Source organism: Molossus molossus, unplaced genomic scaffold, assembly GCF_014108415.1.
Source record: "Molossus molossus isolate mMolMol1 unplaced genomic scaffold, mMolMol1.p scaffold_m16_p_1, whole genome shotgun sequence".
In the NCBI taxonomy this organism is placed as follows: Eukaryota; Metazoa; Chordata; class Mammalia; order Chiroptera; family Molossidae; genus Molossus; species Molossus molossus.
This window is the reverse complement of record NW_023425344.1, coordinates 83,556,691-83,575,030: the sequence shown is the minus strand read 5'-3', so window position 1 is coordinate 83,575,030 and position 18,340 is coordinate 83,556,691. Positions and strand designations below refer to the sequence as shown.

The following is an 18,340-nucleotide window of genomic DNA, read 5'->3' as shown; positions in this document are numbered from 1 at the left end:
GAGTATACACTTCACCTATAGGAAATGGACAGTTTAACACCGTCAGTAGAATTATCTGATAAAAATCAACACTCTGGGAATATTTGCTTGGTAATAATATGTAGAAAAGTCTGGAAAGAGTTTAGTTGACCTAAGGAAGTAATGATCTGTTTTTGAGGCAGGAAGAGACGGCACGTCCTGAAGACCAGAGGGAATGGGGTCAATAGTAACTCTGAGTTCTCAAGTCCCTGACACCTGTTCCTTCCCCTAGAGGCCCAGGCTGTCCTCTATTCTGGGACATGCTCCCACTTTCTGACAATTCTCCAACATCGTTTCCCTCAAAGCTCTGATACTCCTGTGAAACTGACATGCAGGTTATTTCTGGCGTTTTCTACACTTCCTCACTCACTCTCACTCACCCTCCCCTCATCTGGACTCCACAGGCTCATTTGCCAATTTCACCTTCAGGCCTTTCCTGCCTGTCTATTGTCACTCCAACTGGCCCCCGACCCACTGCTGACCCTTAGACAGTGCTGCCCAGTAGGCATATAATTTAAAAGCTTGCAGAAATAAAAGACGAGAAAAGTGTAAAGGGCAAATGGTAGAGAAATGTGCTTGGAAAATTCTTAAAATCTGATTTTAGACACTGCATGAAATTCAAAGGGAAGCAATTTTCTTTCAGAACTGTAAGAAAAATGGAGTATCCAGGAGTGCCTTCCAGTATAATTTTTCAGTCAATTATACACCTGGTAGATGGTTTAGATGCAGTTTTTAAAACAAGTCCCAGAAATAAGCCATTTTTAAGTGTAATTTTCTGGTCCCATCACCAAGAAAAGCAAGTTTAAAAGAATTTTTTTTAACTTAAAAATAAAAGATGTTTCATAAATCTTAACAATTATATATAAATACAACCTGAATAAATCAGGTATCACTGAGGCACTCCAACTGCCATATTAAAAGAAAAAAAAAGTAAATATTTCAAAATCAGTAAATGTAAGTCAAGGTCATCACCTCTCAAAGTAAATGGAATTTGGAACTGTCTCTAAAAATAATGAAAAAGTAGTTTATAAAGTACCAGTTAAAAACATGACAAAGTGTATTTGCACGAGGACACTTTATGAAATAATTCACTCTGAGCCCCCCTAGGCCATATCGCCTTCTGACCCCCTGACCGGCGTGATGACTATCCATTTACAGTGCTCTCAGGAACAACCCTTTTATTGTCCGCCTCCCGTCCTCATACTCATTGTTTGTTTCCAGTGGAGTGCCTTAATCATGGGCACAGCAAATGCACACATTCCAAGAGGCCAAGGCAGTTAATGTTTCTTACATGTTTAGGGAGTATTTTCAAACTGCTGTTTGTATGTCTACCCAACAGTCTATTCACTGAAGTAACCAATGACCTATTTCTTATTCAACAGCTATTAAATGGGATAGAAGAGTCATAATGTTGATATAACCATGTTTTTTTCTCTTACATAAAGAAAATGCTCTTAAAAATGTTGTACAAAAGTCCTTTCTCCTATTACCTTGCTGGCATTAGGTCTGCAATGGAATTCAATAAATACATATTGAACATTGGTTATATCTAATGTATTCTACTAGCCAAGTGGGGAAAATATGAGAGTCATAGAGGATATAAAAAGTTAGCTACGAAACTATAAAATATCAGCCCAAACTTAACAAGAGCTGTGATAGACGTGAGATAAAAGGTAGGGGGAGGGGCAGATAATAACTGACTAGGTTTTGGAAAAGCCTCCTCTGGAGGAAATGTAATCTGAGCAATGCCTTAGCGGCGAGAGGCAGACACTGGGAGGGAGACAAAGCCTTTGAGAACAGAAGTGGGGCGGGGGGCACCCGAGTGCTCCAGTGAAGCTGTAATGTGAAGTGCTCATAACAGCAGACGAGAAATAAAGACGGGCTGGGCAGATCATAACAGGCGGAAACTGCTGGGTGCTTACCAATCTGTTTTCCCTTCTTCTTGAAAATAAAATTCTGTGGAATACAATAAACAAAACAAGCTGACGAACAAAACAGATCCAGAGACAGGGAAGTAGGAAACAGACAAACCTCAGAGGGAAGGGCGTGGGTGGGAAGAGATAAACCAAATAATTTATATATATATATATATATTCATAACCAGTGGGCACAGACGACAGTGCTATGAGGGGTGGGGAGGAGGGTGTCGATGGGGAAAATAGGAGGGACATCTTTAATACTTTCAACCATAAAGATAAATTTAAAAAAATAATAAAATAAAAAATGGCATTTTGAGGGTGGGTATAGGGATGAGTCCTCCCAGATACATGTAGCCAAACTACTAAATTCTGGCCCATTGTATGTGAACAGAAGTTTCTGGGTGGGACATTTGCAATGCAACTTAAAAAGTCCTGACTAGTCTGCTTCCACTGTCTTCTTGCCTGGAACATAGAAATCACGGTAAGCTACAGAGGTCTCTTTGTGACAAAGTAGTCCTGAGAATAAAAAAGGGGGCAGAGCAAGAAGTCATCACATTATCCCTAAACTGCCACCCTAGCAATCTGGGGCACTGTGCTTCGCATCACTGTGTTTGAACTTGCAGCCAAAGACAATCCCTAACTCACTATCCTTGAGCACAAGGCTGTGGAATCTGGAGGTAATATGTGTTCATTATCAAGCAAGTCTCTGGACACACACTTGGCATGAAAATATGAGCAGATCCTAGTAAAAAAAATATAATTTGTCAAATTTTTTTATACCTATAATGCTATAAAATTATAGCAGTATTTTTAAAAAAAATTTTTAACTTCACTTCTGTATCTAAAGACTTAGATTAGAAAAAACACATCCACACTGACATTAGAGAACAATTCCCAACTCTGTGAACTGGCCCACAGTCGATAACCTTCTCCACTGTAACGTGAGCTCTCAGAACCTAGCCAGCACACGCCCACCTTCACAGCCTGCTGTGGAGAACAGGCCAGGGAAAAAAAGAAGTGGTCCTTTTTAGTGTTCTTCTAAAAATATCAAAGATAGACAATACATTTGATTTGGAGGGAATATGTACCTGTTGTTGCTACAACTTAATCAGAAAAATGCAGCATTGCTTCTCTGACCTACACATTGATCAGGGACAGGAGTTCTGGGACAGGAGTTCTGGGTCATATTCGATGCTCCACTGTCCTCTGGCATTCACATATGGTTTAGCAGCTCAGTAAATACAAGTCAGGTGAAGACCACAGATAGTCAATGAATGACAGATTTTTTTTTTTTTACCCCAAAACTGAATGCCAGAATTAAGCTGAAATGGACAAAGCACACTCAAAATCTACTCTCTAACATTCCTGCAATACAAGCTCCAAAGTGCCCTTTGGAGCCTCAGTCATTACTTTAACTAGCAAAAAAAAACAAAACAAAACAAAACAAGACTCAACTGGCAAAGCAAACATAGCTCTTTAATGTCACATGTCCAAGCCTCTTCTGTTTGCGATCTAATAAAATTTTACTCTTAAGAATTCATCCTAACGGATATAACTGGGGTTCTGAGAGTTGGACAATGTTCTCTGATGCTGTTGTAAGTGGTGAGTTATCAAATAGCTTAGGGGAAAATTAAGGTCCCACATCAGTTCTGTGTAATACTACTTATGTAAACTAATCACACTGGGAGTCAAGCACCAACATTTGCAAAAAAATGAGGACATGTGAAGATGCCCAAGCAAATGATGGCTCTGGAGAGTGACAAGGGAAAAGCCAACTGAAGCTCAGGTGTAGTTAATAATCAGAGAAGGATTTTCTTAATGTGACTAAGATTGTCTTTAGAGTCCTAAGAACCATCTGTAACCTTTGTAATCTATATCATGTTGCTATTCATACATGGCACTACTAAAAGCAGAACAAAGAACCTTGCCCTCCAGGGGATGTAATTTAGAAACAAAGGTGACACAGAAGTATGCCAGGGCAGGGCAGGAGAATGTGGCCCCAACATGGGAGATTTCAGAGAGCTCTCATTACATCTAACAAGCATCAGAGAACTTGGATATGGACAAACTCATTTGAGGTGAACAGGAGCATACAATGAGAAGAATCATTTTCAAAGAGCAAGTGACCTTGGAAGAGAGAGAGTTGCTACAAGCAGCATGAAACACTCACTGCTGTACTAATGGGGCCTAGAAGGAATGGAGGCAGAATTCATAGGACTCCTCTGCAAAGGGCCTTGAGCCACCCCATATCATAGTATATGTAAATCCAAAAGGAAGAATCCCCCAGATTCTGAGACCTACCAAGGAAAACAACGCCCCAGCTTCCCTACTATCCTGTATTCCAGAGCTGATTATCCCATTTTCAAATCTAAATTCTTGCTGCAGTATAAACTGAAATCCAAGTGCCTCTGATTGCTATCACTATAAAATATTATCCATTAAATGTCCTCATGAATACAGAACTCAAAGAACCATTTTATATGACTGATTAAAATGATCCTCACAATATCCATATAAGGCAAGAGACAGACATTGCCCTTTTTTTTTTTTTTTACCAGCAGACAAGTGAAAACACAGAAGGTTATGTGACTTGCCCAATCTCTGTGAAAACGTCTTATTCCAGTTCCATGCGCAACCCACTAGTTCATAGAAAGGCCCGGAAACCCAGCGATCTGATTGGCTTGGAAGGGAGGAGAGTGAGATTATAGTAAAACACTGAGCAGGAAAAGATGAGAGGGACAGAGAATGTCAATGGTGATTAAAGGCATAAAGATAATTAAGTTGCAATTAAAGGGAGGAAAAATTGCCTTTAAGACCACAATCTATCATTGAAGGAAATTAAAGTAACCCTGCCAGAATATTTCAACATAAAATAATCTCTTTACTCCCTTGCTTGTTTTGTATCAAACCAAGAATGAAGCATAGAATTCTTATCTCTTCTGAAGTATCACTACATATGATTTATTTTTTGCTGTCACATTTATCGAACATTATTTTATTAAAACATTAAACTATTTTTGAACTATAGTCAAATATTAAGTCAACCAATTGATTGATAATTTAGAGCATGAAGCTAAAATAAGTAAGGATTTCTGGTCATATAATACTGTCTTCCAAGAGCAGTCTGACAATAACTTTATTTTTGTCTTTGGGAACATCCAAATCAGACACATTTCAACTCTCACTACTTAACTTTTAACTCCTGAGGTAGCCCGGAGAAAACAGGTGCCTACATCTGCATCTTCGTATTTCAAGCCAACTTTTATTTATCATAATTAAGCACCATCCCTTACCACTGAAAAATCTCCTGAAGTCCTTTTAAGTTGACTTGGGATTTTAATTTTTCTTTCTGTTTCCATTGTGATATGAGATGAATGCCAAACGAGACTTTCAGAACAAGTAAGAAAATGTTACTATTTATTTGGAAGTGTGAAGTAGGTTTTTGATTGCTTGTTTTAAGTTAGTAACAGTAGCAATGGACACTTAGCACCCAGATCTTTGTTTCTAAACACTGTTCTACAGTGAAAGGAACTGGGAATGGGGCACGAAGCCTGAAATATTCTTCTGTGATTAAAAGCAAGGATGTACTCAAAGAATAATGAAAACATGCAAAAGGGTCACAGAGCCAGTTTGGAGGTGTTCCCACTTGCCAAATTTGCCAAATTTGGGACAATTTGAGCACCAAGAAGGAGAGTAATTCATAACAATTAAATAATAAAAGAATCCATGGGTCCAAAGTTATTCAAACAGAAGAGGACAGAGTTCCTCTTCACAGAAAGATGCCAACGAACATGTAGAAGGAAGGATAGAATTTGAAAGACACAATTTACAACCACCATTGAAATAATTAATTTGATCAAACACTATCCACAGAGGTTAAAATGTTCACTGGTTGGAAGTTTGTTGGCGAACAGGATACTCAAACAGTTTCAATGTGTCACCCTACTGGTTACTTACTAGTAAGAAAAAGAAAAGGTGCCTTTCAGTGGAAAAACCTGGTAGACAGACCTAAATCATGTGATCAAACTTAATTAACACCACCAATAATGAAACAGACTGATATTATGTGCAATGGGAATGTCATAACATAGAATCGCCTATGTAATATTCTTGCAAAGAAAGGTTTCACCTGAATCTAATGATGATGAATCCATAAACAAATTTAGATGGTGACATGTTTTACCCAGGACTCCTCAAAAATGTCATTGTCAAGAAGAAAGAAAGAAAAAAAAGTGGCAGAACTGTTCTAAATTGAAGGAGACCAAAGGGGGATGTCAAGTCAATGCAACATGAGATCTTTGATTGTCTCCTGGTCAAAGAGAAAAAAATCTTAAAACTAATTTTTGGGACAACTGGGGAAATCTAAATATGGACTGCATGTTACATAATATTTGTGTAACAATGTTACCTTTGCTGAGTGTGATAATGATACTGTGGTTGTATATATATGTTCTTGTACTCGGGGATGCGTGCTGAAGTATTCAGGCATGATGTGCCATGATGTCTGAAAGTTACTTTCAAAGGGCTCAGGTAGATAGAAAGCAAGCAAGCAGGTATGCAATGTTAACAATTGCAGATGAAGAGTATAGGGGTATTTACTGATCCTATACTTGCAACTCTTCTGTGGATTGGGACATTCTCAAATATAAAGATGAGAGAAATGTACAAACACAAGTAGGGTAAAATGCATACTTGACCAACGTCATCACAGTCGTCCCTGCCACTTGGCGCTTCAACTTTCACGCTCCCCTCTATCACGGTTTAAATAAAGAATCCTACTTCACGAAAATTCATTTCTCGTGGTAGAGTCTGGAACTGATTACGCGCGGTAAACGAGGGCCGACTGTACTTGTGAGCTACGTCCACTTCCCGGTGTGCTCTAGAGAGGGCGTGACGAGCGCAGCTGCCCTGCCCCCGGGGAATGTGTGGCCTGTGCACATCACCCACTTGGCTCTGCTCTGAAATCGTGGTCCTGAGCGAACCAGGCGAAGTTGCTAGCACACCTATTTTTTCCTTAAACAATAGTAAAACCACGTAGTGCATACAGGACTTACTCATAGGTTTGTTGAGAGGAATCGATGAAAAAAATCCAAATAAACTACTTAGAATAGTACCTGTCTCATACTAAGAGCTCAATAAAATGCCAGCTATAAGGAGGGTTATAAGAATGACTAAGAGGAAAAGCTACAGTGTTTCACATACTATACTAAGAACTGGGGGTATAAAAAGCAATAATACCTCATCCTCAAATAGGCAAGTCCAGTAAGGAGAGACAGAAGCAAACACAGATGTTTTAACAGCTGCATATAAAGGATAGATAAGAGAAAGTGATCAATTACATAGATTTAAGAGAGTCAGAAAAGGTTTTGGGTGGAGGGGGGAACAATGCTAAAAATGTTTTCTCTCAGAAAAGCAAATTGACAAGACATTTGGTTTCACAATGTAAGAATTCATTAGGCTATAATGAAACACATTCAAGTGTTCCTTTTAAAATATGTTTTTATTGATTATTTACAGGGAGAGGAAGGGAGAGATGGAACACTGATGTGAGAGAGAAACATCCATTGGTTGCTTCCTGCACGCCCCCTACTGGGAAACAAACCCCAAACCCAGGCTTGTGTCCTGACAGAGAATTGAACTAGGACCTCTCAGTCCATGGGACAAAGCTGAATCCTCAAGGGTTCCCTTTAGTAAAAAAATTATATTTGTTTTAGCTGAGCAAGTGATGCTCTAATTTTGGGCAAGTTTTCTGGGCAATCATCACAAAAGGCCAGAAAAATTCTGATGTGACCATTACTACTACTTTCAACCAAAATCTTGATGTTCAAAAGAGTCACTGATATAAATGAGCTGCCTCATATATTAACTATTTTTAAAAGGGAATCATGCCCTGGCCGGTTTGGCTCAGCAGTTAGAGCGTCGGCCTGCTATCCAGAGAGGCCCAGGTTTGGTTCCCGCTAAGGGCACATATCTCGGCAGTTTGTCCCCGGCCCAGGTTGGGTCGTGCAGGTGGCAGCCACTCGATGTGTCCCGTTCATGTCGATATTTTTCTCTCTCTCTTCCTCTCTCCCCCGCCTACTCTATCTGAACAAAAAATGAAAAAATGTCCTCGGGTGAAGATAAAAAAAAAAGGGGGAATCATTTTGTGACTGTGCATAGACGTATATGATATGAAGCAACTGTCAATTTGGTATACTGCTTTTTTTTTTTAATTAATTCATTTATCCAAATTCATCTTATGAAGAACCTTAAACAGAAATTTGGGGAAATAAACTGAATGTCCATCAATAAAGGATTGATTAAATCAATGTTGGCACAATGGCCTTCTTACTTCCAATACTGTGGACCTCAGCAGGCCAGCACTGCTGTCCGAGGGCCCTAGAACCCGTGATTCCATCATGCCGTTCGCCTCCTTATCTCCCCCATCTTCATCACGTTTACTTAGCGCATCATATGAGGTCAGTGTCTTGGTATGGCATTTGACACTGCATTTCATGATCTGATTCCTGCCTTTCCCACCAGGCTCATCTCCAATCACAGCTACAAATATACCGACAAACTGAAGTTCTCAAGAAATACCACACTGTATAGTACCTCCATACTTTATGGAATGTTCTTCTTCCTGTCTGATGGACTAATACCTAGACAGGATTCAATATTCAGCTGAAACACTGCCATCTCCACAAAGAGCTTGATCCCTGCATTCTGAGTTTGGAGCCCTCCCTCATATGCCTCCTTGCATACCTCTATCATCAATTATTTATATATGTTTATATTCATATATACATACACCATGCTGTGTCATCAGAGTTATTTTTCTTATCTAGCTCCCCCACTAGACGTTGAGCTCTTTAAGTCCACAGTCCCTCCTCTGACATAGCGTACAGTCTCTTGACAAAGACAGATATGGCAGGTGTACAAGGTGTTCAAGAGAATATAGAAGAAGGAATTTCTCTGCGCAGAGGTGGGGGTAGGAAAAATGTCAGGAAAGGCTTGCAAGAGGAAATATGAGTTGAATGTGAAAGGATGAGCAGGAATCCACCGTGCAGGCGGGTGAAGGGCCTTTTATTCAGAATGAGCAAAGAGGCATGAAGCAGCATAGGGCACACAAACGCAATGGCAGTCTTCTGTGACTGGCCCCGCCGCAAGCAACAGCCCTGCAGAGATAAGGCAGTTGTCAGCCTGAAGAGCCTCATTCTCAGAGAATCAGGATCCTTCCCATAACTGCAAACAACCAATGGATTGTGAGCAGCGGGTGACACAATCAGATTACACTCTGCGTGTTTTCAAGCATGTTAATTGATTTTTTAGAGCCTTAATCAAGAGTTAAGATCTACGATATGGAATAAGGCCATAAGACAAATTAAATATATTCATTTTCCCAATAAACTGCCTTTTGAAAAGCACAATCAGCTTCTTAGATTACACCTTCATCTTTTGCATCCCTTTTATACAGAATTGTGTGGTTCTTCCCCCTTTGAAAGTGTACCGAACTGGACCGGGCATTGCGAAAGCTACTGCATTGGATATAAAGATGCTAAGACAGTCCCCAGGGTCATGGGACATCCAGTCAAGCAGACAAGTGACACAGCCCCATGAATAACCACACCGCAGAGCAGTGGGAGTCGGGCTCCATGCGAGTGTTAGAGCTAAACGCAGAGACAGGAGGAGCGACTTCCCCGGCTGAAGTCAGGAAGGCAGACAGGAGAAGGTGGCCTTTGAAACAGGACTTGTGTCAGGGTCGATTTTCAGTATGTTCAGTTAAGAAAGAATACAAACTTCAAAAATTAAAGTGTGAGCCCTGGCCAGTGTGGCTCAGTTGGTTGGAGCTTTGTCCCATGCACCGGAAGGTCACAGGTTCAATTCCCAGTCAGGGCACATGCCTGGGTTTTGAGTTCAATCTCGGTAGGGATGCCTGTGGGAGGCAGCCGATGCATGTTTCTCTCTCATAGTGATGTTTCTCTATGCCTGCCTCTCTCTCTCTCTCAAAAAAAAAAAAAAAAAAATTTTTTTAAATATGGTCATTCATTTCTAAAAATTACTCACTTTTAGTTGAATACTTTCTTAGAATTAGCAATGATGGGGATGTAAAACAGAAAAAGCCAACAAAAGATAGAGAAAAGGTAAAGGGTGATTTTTTTTTTTTCAGCCCTCATATAAAGAAGTGTTGAATTTATTCATTTCTTTTGACCGGAGGCCAAAATAGTGGACTGGAAACAATTTTTTTCCAATAAACCAAAGCTATTAGATAACATTTCAGGCAAAATGTAACACAGCATTGTAGCTCTCCCAAATTCTTCCTACACTGTTTCAAGTCCATCCTCTGCGGAGGCAGCTGTGATGATGAAGGCTGACGGGAGTGACTGAGGGGAAGGGAGCTTCCAGTAGGACAGTGGTGGACAGATCATCGAATCACAGCCTGTGCCCTGCTCAGACCCCAGCCCTGAGCTCCAGACCCCAGCACCCAACCACATATCAACCTCTCGATTCAGTCTCAGAGCCCTTCCAACACACTGCGTCCAACACTGACGTCACCTCCGTATCCCCCAGCTCACCCAGGAACACGCTGGAAACATAGACATCATCCTTGATCCCACCTTCTTCGCTCCTCACAACCCACCCCTACCACCAGCCACCATTTTACTGACTGTGAACTAAGAGGAGCCCATTACGGAGCTAAATGCTTTGTATTTTCCCATGTGATCTTCATAAAAACCCTATGAGATAGGCCTCTTATCTACATTTTACCAAAAAAGAAGTTATTACTTAGAAAGGTTAAGTTTCTCAAAAACACAGTTCACGGTAGCAGCCGGGTCTCTGATTATGAAGCCCACACACCCACCACTGCCTGGTGCGTGTCTCTCCAGCCTTTCTCTATGGTGTCTTCTCATCCTCTTCCTTCTCTCTGTTCCCACCACGACTGCTTAAGATAACACTTAATTTCTCCCCAGGTTCACTGTAACAACCTCTAGCCCTGAGCCTCAGATGGCTCTTCTCTAAAATGTCACTCAAGAACACATCAGAAATAGGCCCCAAAACCTCAGATGCCTATAGGTCCCAGGCATCTGCCCTGGAGAAGTGAGCCACACGGTCAAATAAAGTACATGCTCTTTCCCAAGGGGGCAGCTGCTAAGCGACCAACGCCAGCCCAACTCCTTGCTGCAATGCAGAGCTACCGATTCTTCAAAAAGCCTGATATCCACCCAGGCAAGTATTTAAAAAAAAAAAAAAAAAAGTTAAAACACTCTGTGAGCGGCCCTGGCCAGTTTGGCTCAGCGGTTGGAGCATTGGCCTGAGGACCAGAGAGTCCTGGGTTTGGTTTCCGCTAGGGGCATGTACCAAAAAGAAAAGTAAAAAAAAATAAAATAAAACCACTCTGTGAGTGAAACCAAATCCACTTATATGCCAGATCTGACCCATTAGTACCAGCTTATAACCTCTGAAATATAAATTTAATTATGTAATTAATGTCCCTGCTTCAAATCTTGACAATGCTCTTCTACAACTTAGGGATAAAGGCTAGTCTACTTAAGATGACATCAAAGGCCTTCCCCGAGTCTGCCCATCCCTACTTCCCCCACAGCATCTCATCAGGTGCCCTTCAAACACACACTCCAATGCTGGGTTAGAGCTCTTGCATTTCCTGGTATGTACTCCTCACTCTGGCCTCTAAGTATTAATGCATTTTTCAGTCTGGCCAGCAAGCCCTTCACTTGACTCATCCCTCAGGATTCAGCTGGGCCACCAGTCTCTCACTCCTGGTCTGGGACGCCCCCGAGATATACTCTTGCAGTATCCTATCTCAAAACACGTCTGTATGAAAACACACCTCTCCTCGGTGTTGTTCTTATCTGTGGCCTTCAACGCTGACCAGAAATGGCATGAATGCCCACAGCTTCACCTTACTGATGTGCTATCTGCAGGGGTTGGCCTGGGATCGGGCAGGTAATAGCACTCTATACATGTCTGTTGAATGAATAAAACAACTGAACACCACTGCGTGTATGAAATCTTCCTTGTTCCTCTCCAGTTGGAAGTGATTCTTCCTCTGAACACCCTTAACCCTTTATCCCTAACTCTTTCCTACTTTAGAACACTGGACGGAATGAGACCACCATACCAAATCAGCTCCTTGCGAGCAAGAGTTTGCATCTCTCCCAGCACCAGCCTTAACTCCTTGCCTCTAGTAAGCTCTCAAATGTCTGTCAAATCAATCACAGTAACTCTACAATTCAATTCCAGGGCCTCCAGTTCCTCTTCCTTTGGTTCGGTAACCAATACCGTACTGCACTCTGAGGTTTGCAAATGGAGATCAGAGAAGTGGGAAAGGAATGGTCCAGATGCACAGACGAAAGTTTTCATTTTAATTTGAGAAGTTTTCTACTTCCAATTGGTTATTTTCAAAAGAAGGGCAGGGTAATCAACATGTATTGAGAAACATGCGATACTGTGGGCACTGTGGCAGACCCTAGCAAACGCCGTTCCGAGTCCAGTGTTTTCTCCAAATGACCACATGCTAACAGAAGCATTTATCAAGGACTGTTCCGCGCGAGGCACTCACAGCTACCGATACTCTTGCAACGTAGGTTTAAAGAGTAGGAAACTGTGGCTCTAAAAGTTAAATAAAGTATCTAGTATCTCACGGTTGGTAAGTGGTTGGTGACAGGAACGGGTCCTGTGCCCAGATCTATGGGTGACAAAGCCCACATTCTACTCTCTCCTTGGCACTGTGTCCCTCACTGAGCCGTAGGTCTGCCAGTGCATTTGGACACTGTTAGTAATTATAAGATACAGACACTGATTTTTTTACATCTCCCTGAAGAACTCCTGTAACCAAATCCCTTAACTTTTATTTCTAGAACTACTAAATTTGTACCCAAATGTTATTAAAATCCTCTCTTTCATCTATCAGGTTAAAGTATGTTTTCTTCTTGGCACCAATTTCATTAAACAGAATCTCACAAATTTCACCAAAATTGTATACTATGTGTCATTAGGATGATTTGTTAAGTGATATTATTCACTTCCAAAAATACTTAAAACAGGAACCCATCAAAAAAATAGCATGAATACTCTTAGGTGCTATTATAAAATATTTTATCTTTTATGCAAAAATATATATATTTCTTACCTGAATTTTTCCATGAAGAATTAATAGGAATACAATTCCCTCAGGTTAATGATAGGCTGGTGTTAGTAATTTCATTTGGTGAACTTTGTTTTTTTTTTTATATATTTGCTTCTTTAAGTGTTAAAAATATAAACTGTCCTTTAGGTTAGAATGGAGGTCAATTTATTAGATTCATAAAACAAGAGAAAGAAATTACAAACTGAAAGGAAAAAGTTTAATGTAATAACTGAAATAAAATTAATTTAGTATTAATTATGAACAGAATAAGCACATCTATAAAGAATATAGTTTGCCCCCACTAAAAAGCAACTCGAAAGACCACAACTAATGTTAAGTTTTATTAAGTTCATGAAGTTATTATTTAGAAGTTATGCCTTTCAAGACATATATTAGCCAAAATTATTTCAAGAAACATGTTCATCTAACCTTTGAGCTGGCACCTTATCCTGGCTATTCTCTGCCTTAAGACGTAGAAAGCTGCAAAACAAATGTCCAAAAAAAGAAATTCCAGATCTTTTCTCTGTAAGGAGGCGGGACTTGGGTATTTATCAACTTGTTACATTCCCGGAGACTTACACATATTCAACTTTCAGTGCTTTTCTGAAACAAAAAAAAAAAATCTAGGACATGTTTAAAATAGTAATATTTTAGTCACCATTTTGTCATCAGAAAACATTTCGTAACAAAAAATATTAACCAATAATTGAAGTTGTGCTATTCTTTCATCGTCCAAATTCTAAATTAAAATATTTCAGACCTTCTGTGACACTGTACCTTCCAATCCAATTTTTCATTTTCAGAGTATTAATTTTTGGTTCCAAGAGACAGTATCCTTTTATTTAAATGAGTGTTGGACAGAGTATCTGAAAAAAATTAAAATCTTTGATCAATGAGTAACCAGGGCTGGTAGTTTTTAAATCGATATATGTTTACTTACCTGTTTCTTATATACTGTGTGTTCCCTTTTCTCTTCAACTTTGGGGAAGAAATATTAAGTTTTTTTCCTTTCCTTCCACAGCATTTCCTTCTTGCATGGCTGCTCTGGTTGTCCATAGCAACAAGAATTACCCTGAAAGCTCAGCCATTTCACTTGAAGATACATAAATAACCCAGTTCAATGAAAGCAAATGGAAGAAACTTGAAACACAACTAATAATGGTCAGGGTTCAACCCACCTAAAGAGCCTAGAAATAAGGGAAGAGATGATTTTATTACCTCCCTTTTGGATTAACATCTTCTCTCTTTAAAGCATAAAATACTCTATTTAACTTTCGATTTCTGTGTCTATTTGTAGAATTTAAAATTAGGTGAATGGAGCCCTCTTTTGGGTCCTAGCAGAAGAAAATGTTCTAAGTCCAATTTGATTCAAATAAAGTAGTAATTTAATTATTGGTCAAGAAATGATTGCTCTATATTTTTAAAAGTACACATTCCATTTACTTATTAAGAGGTTTTTTTTTTTTTCATGTAGTTTAAGTTTATAAGAAACTAGTGTGGATTTTTTGTTTTTGTTTTTTACTGTTGTTGACTTCAAAATAATTCACCATACCTTGATGTTGATACATTTCTTAAACTAGAATAATGAAATATATCAGGTACAATCTAAGCAAAAAGCTGAAAATAAATCAAAGCATAAACTAAAAATTAGATTTCAGATCACATGTTAAGAAAAACTGTTTCTAGTTATATATGAGAAGGGAAAAGTATAAAAGGATACCGTTTCTTTAATACTCTTTAATTGCCAATTTTGAATAATCTAATTTATCAAGAAAAATATATTAAATGATTTTAAACAGAGGCTAAGTAGTTCAATAAAGAATAGCAAACATCATTATTTTCTAACTAGTTATATTAGTACCAAGCAGACAAACAGTTCTGTATAGTTTATTTTCACTTTATCATATCTTTAAGTGAGGTCACATTTCTCCTACTTAATAAATCAACCTTGACACTCATAGATTTAGTAAATTTTACGATATTGATTTGTATATCCATTAATAAGACTTTTAGCATAAAATTTTAGCCAATGTTCCATGTTTTAACATTTGCATTTTTAAACTATACAAAACTGCATTTTAAATCAAAACAATGTCAAACCTGGAATAGATCATTTCCAGGAAGTTTCTGGGGTCTATTCTCTATTGACAATTAAAGAAATTTTCACAGGCAACCATCACCACAATTTTTGTGAGAGTTGCCAAAAATAAATGCCCTACATGTATTTTTTGTGTGGTATAAACCCCACTGTGAGAAGCACTAAAATTGGATTCATTAGTAGCACCTAATATAGACAATCCTGTCCCATTTTCTCCTAATAATGTTTCCTCTACAGCCAGTATAAAACAGCCACGGCAATGTTACCAGAGAACCCCTCAGTTACAATGTACAAATCTAGAGCTTTCTCCTGTCACTTGCCTGAGAGCCTCCGCTAGATACATCTAGGGCTTCTCAGTGATGCTGTGCACTTTACTGAAGGTTCTCAGTGATATTAGGCACATTAAAAATAACAAGAACTCAGGATTTTATGAAATTGTTACTAATATAAACCAGAGAAACTAAATTATTCAGGGATTGCTCCTTGCCTGCTAAACACAGGTTTATAGATTTGGAGTCAATCCTGGGCTTTGGACAGTGTTAAAGAAAATGAGGAATAAGAAATCTAAGGAACTGAGCCCACTATGACCCAAATGTATGCCTATCATCTGGTGTATAGTTTAATTTACTGTAAAGAATTATAAAATGCCCAAATGTTAGGTCCATCATAACCTTTGAGAGAGAAATAAAATGCTTCAGGCTAAGATAATTGGTGCAATTACCACATGACTCAGACAGGACTCACATAACCTCTTAAGCATAGAACATATCATGACACATGCACCTCCTTCCAGGTGACAAATGCCAGGCACGTGCATGGGAAGGTCCTCCCTGACATGCTACATTTGGCTCTCAACTCGAGTCTTCAGCTAGAAAAAGTAGTAACTCTAAAAAGTTCTCCATGCCCCAACCTTAAATTCCACGCTGCATTTCTCATTGTCAAAAATGTCAGTATTAATTAGAACACCAACTTACACCACGCACAAGAATAAACTCAAAATGGATAAGTCACAAAACCATAAAAATTCTACAAGAAAACAAAGGCAGTAAAATCTCAGACATCTTGTGTAGCAATATTTTTGCTGATACATCTCTTAGGACAAGGGAAACAAAGGGAAAAATAAACAAATGGAACTACATCAAACAAAAAAGCTTCTGCACAGCAAAATAAATCACAAAAATAAAGAGGAAACTCACTGTATGGGAGAACATATTCACCAATAATACATTTGATAAGGGGTAAATTTCCAAAATATATAAAAAACTTATACAATTCAACAAAAGGAAGACAGACAATCTAATTAAAACATGGGCAAAACATAGACACTTCTCCAAAGAGGACATACAAATGGCCAACAAACATATAAAAGAATGCTCAATATCAATAATCATCAGAGAAATGCAAATTAAAAATACAATGAGGTATCATCTCACCCCAGCCAGAATGGCTGCCACCAATCAATCAATAAATGCCCTAGCCGGTTTGGCTCAGCGGTTAGAGCGTCGGCCTGCAGTCCTGAGAGACCCGGGTTCGGTTCCCGCTGGGGGCATGTGCCTCGGTTGCAGTTTGTCCCCGGCCCTGGTCCGTTGTGCGGGTGGCAGCCACTCGATGTGTCCCTTTCTCATCGATGTTTCTCTCTCTCTCTCTGTTCCTCTCTCCCCCCCCCCCACTCTACCTTAACAAAAAATGGAAAAATGTCCTCGGGTGAGGATAAAAATAAATAAATAAATAAAATAAATCAATAAACAACAAGTGCTGGTGAAGATGTGGAGAAAAGAGAACCCTAATATACTGCTGGTGGGAATGCAGACTGGAACAGCCTTTGTGGAAAACAGTATAGAGTTACCTCCAAAAATTAAAAATGGAACTGCTGTTTGACCCAGTGATCCCACTTCTGGGAATATATCCAAAGAATCCCAAAACACTAATCAGAAAGAATATATGCACCCCTATGAATATAGAAGTACTATTTACAAGAGACAAGATCTGGAAACAGCCCAAGTGCCCATCAGTAGATGAGTGGATAAAAAAAGCTGTGGTACATTTACACAATGGAATACTATGTGCCTGAAACAAAGGATCTCTTACCCTTTAGGACAGCATAGGTGGACCTAGAGATTATTATGCTAAGAGAAATAAACCAGTCAGAGAAGGACAAATACCACATATGTAGAATCTAATGAACAAAATAAATTGGTAAACAAAAGAGGACCAGAAGCATGGAAACCTGGAACAGACTGACAGATTTCACAGGGGAGGTGGATGAGGGGGACTGGAAGAGATTAGCCAAAGAATATATATGCATATAAGCATAACCCATGGACACAGACAACAATGTGGTGAAGGCAAGATAGAGGGGAACATAAGGGAGAGAAATGGGGGACATCTGTAACAGTGTCAACAACTTAAAAATAATAATTAATAATAATAATAAAGTGAATGACAGTGAAAAAAAAGTTAGTATTAGCCTGGCAAACGCTATTCATAGACAACTATTCAGCACTGTACATTTATAACACCAACATCCAGAACAGATCCATGAATAGCACTTTAAGAATTTAGATGATCCCAACTTTTAGTCCACTACTTATAAGTATTAAATTTATAGGATTCATCAGACTTTAACACAAGATTAGATAACAGAACATTTAGCAAATCTAGAAATTATTTCTTCATAAATTTATGTTTCCTCCTTCAATTTAATTTTTTCGAAAACAATTCTGCCTTATTTAGGAAATGAAACTATACATGAAAATATCTTAATTCTTGGTCATATATAGACACCAAGATACAATGAATCTTCTAATTCATCAATGATTTTAAAATTCAATTCAAGGGTCACAGGAACTTGAACCATTACCCAGTAGAAACTATTACTATAGTAAGAACATATAACATAAAATCAGCACTACATACCCATGTACATTAAAAAATACAACTAAAGCCCTGGCCGGTTTGGCTCAGCGGTTAGAGCGTCCGCCTGCGGTCCGAAGAGGCCCGGGTTCAGTTCCCGCTAAGGGCATGTACCTCGGTTGTAGTTGGTCCCCGGCCCTGGTTGGTCGTGCGGGTGGCAGCCACTCGATGTGTCCCTTTCACATCGATGTTTCCCTCTCTCTCTCTTCCTCTCTCTCCCTCCCACTCTGTCTGTACAAAAAATGGAAAAATGTCCTCGGATGA

At 39.2% G+C, this 18,340-nt stretch overlaps 1 protein-coding gene across 2 annotated transcripts in view; it reads right to left on the bottom strand.

Annotated features, from left to right (window-relative positions):
• The window catches only part of NPNT (nephronectin), an 84,236-nt gene that overhangs the window by 50,335 nt on the left and 15,561 nt on the right, over window positions 1-18,340 (bottom strand). The window contains exon 3 of one of the 2 annotated variants that reach the window (XM_036264757.1): window positions 13,495-13,545. The exons of the other annotated variant lie outside the window; for it this stretch is intronic. Within the exon in view, the coding sequence (XP_036120650.1) occupies window positions 13,495-13,545 (51 nt within the window). The remainder of the gene's footprint in view (window positions 1-13,494; window positions 13,546-18,340) is intronic. 2 annotated transcript variants of the gene reach the window in all.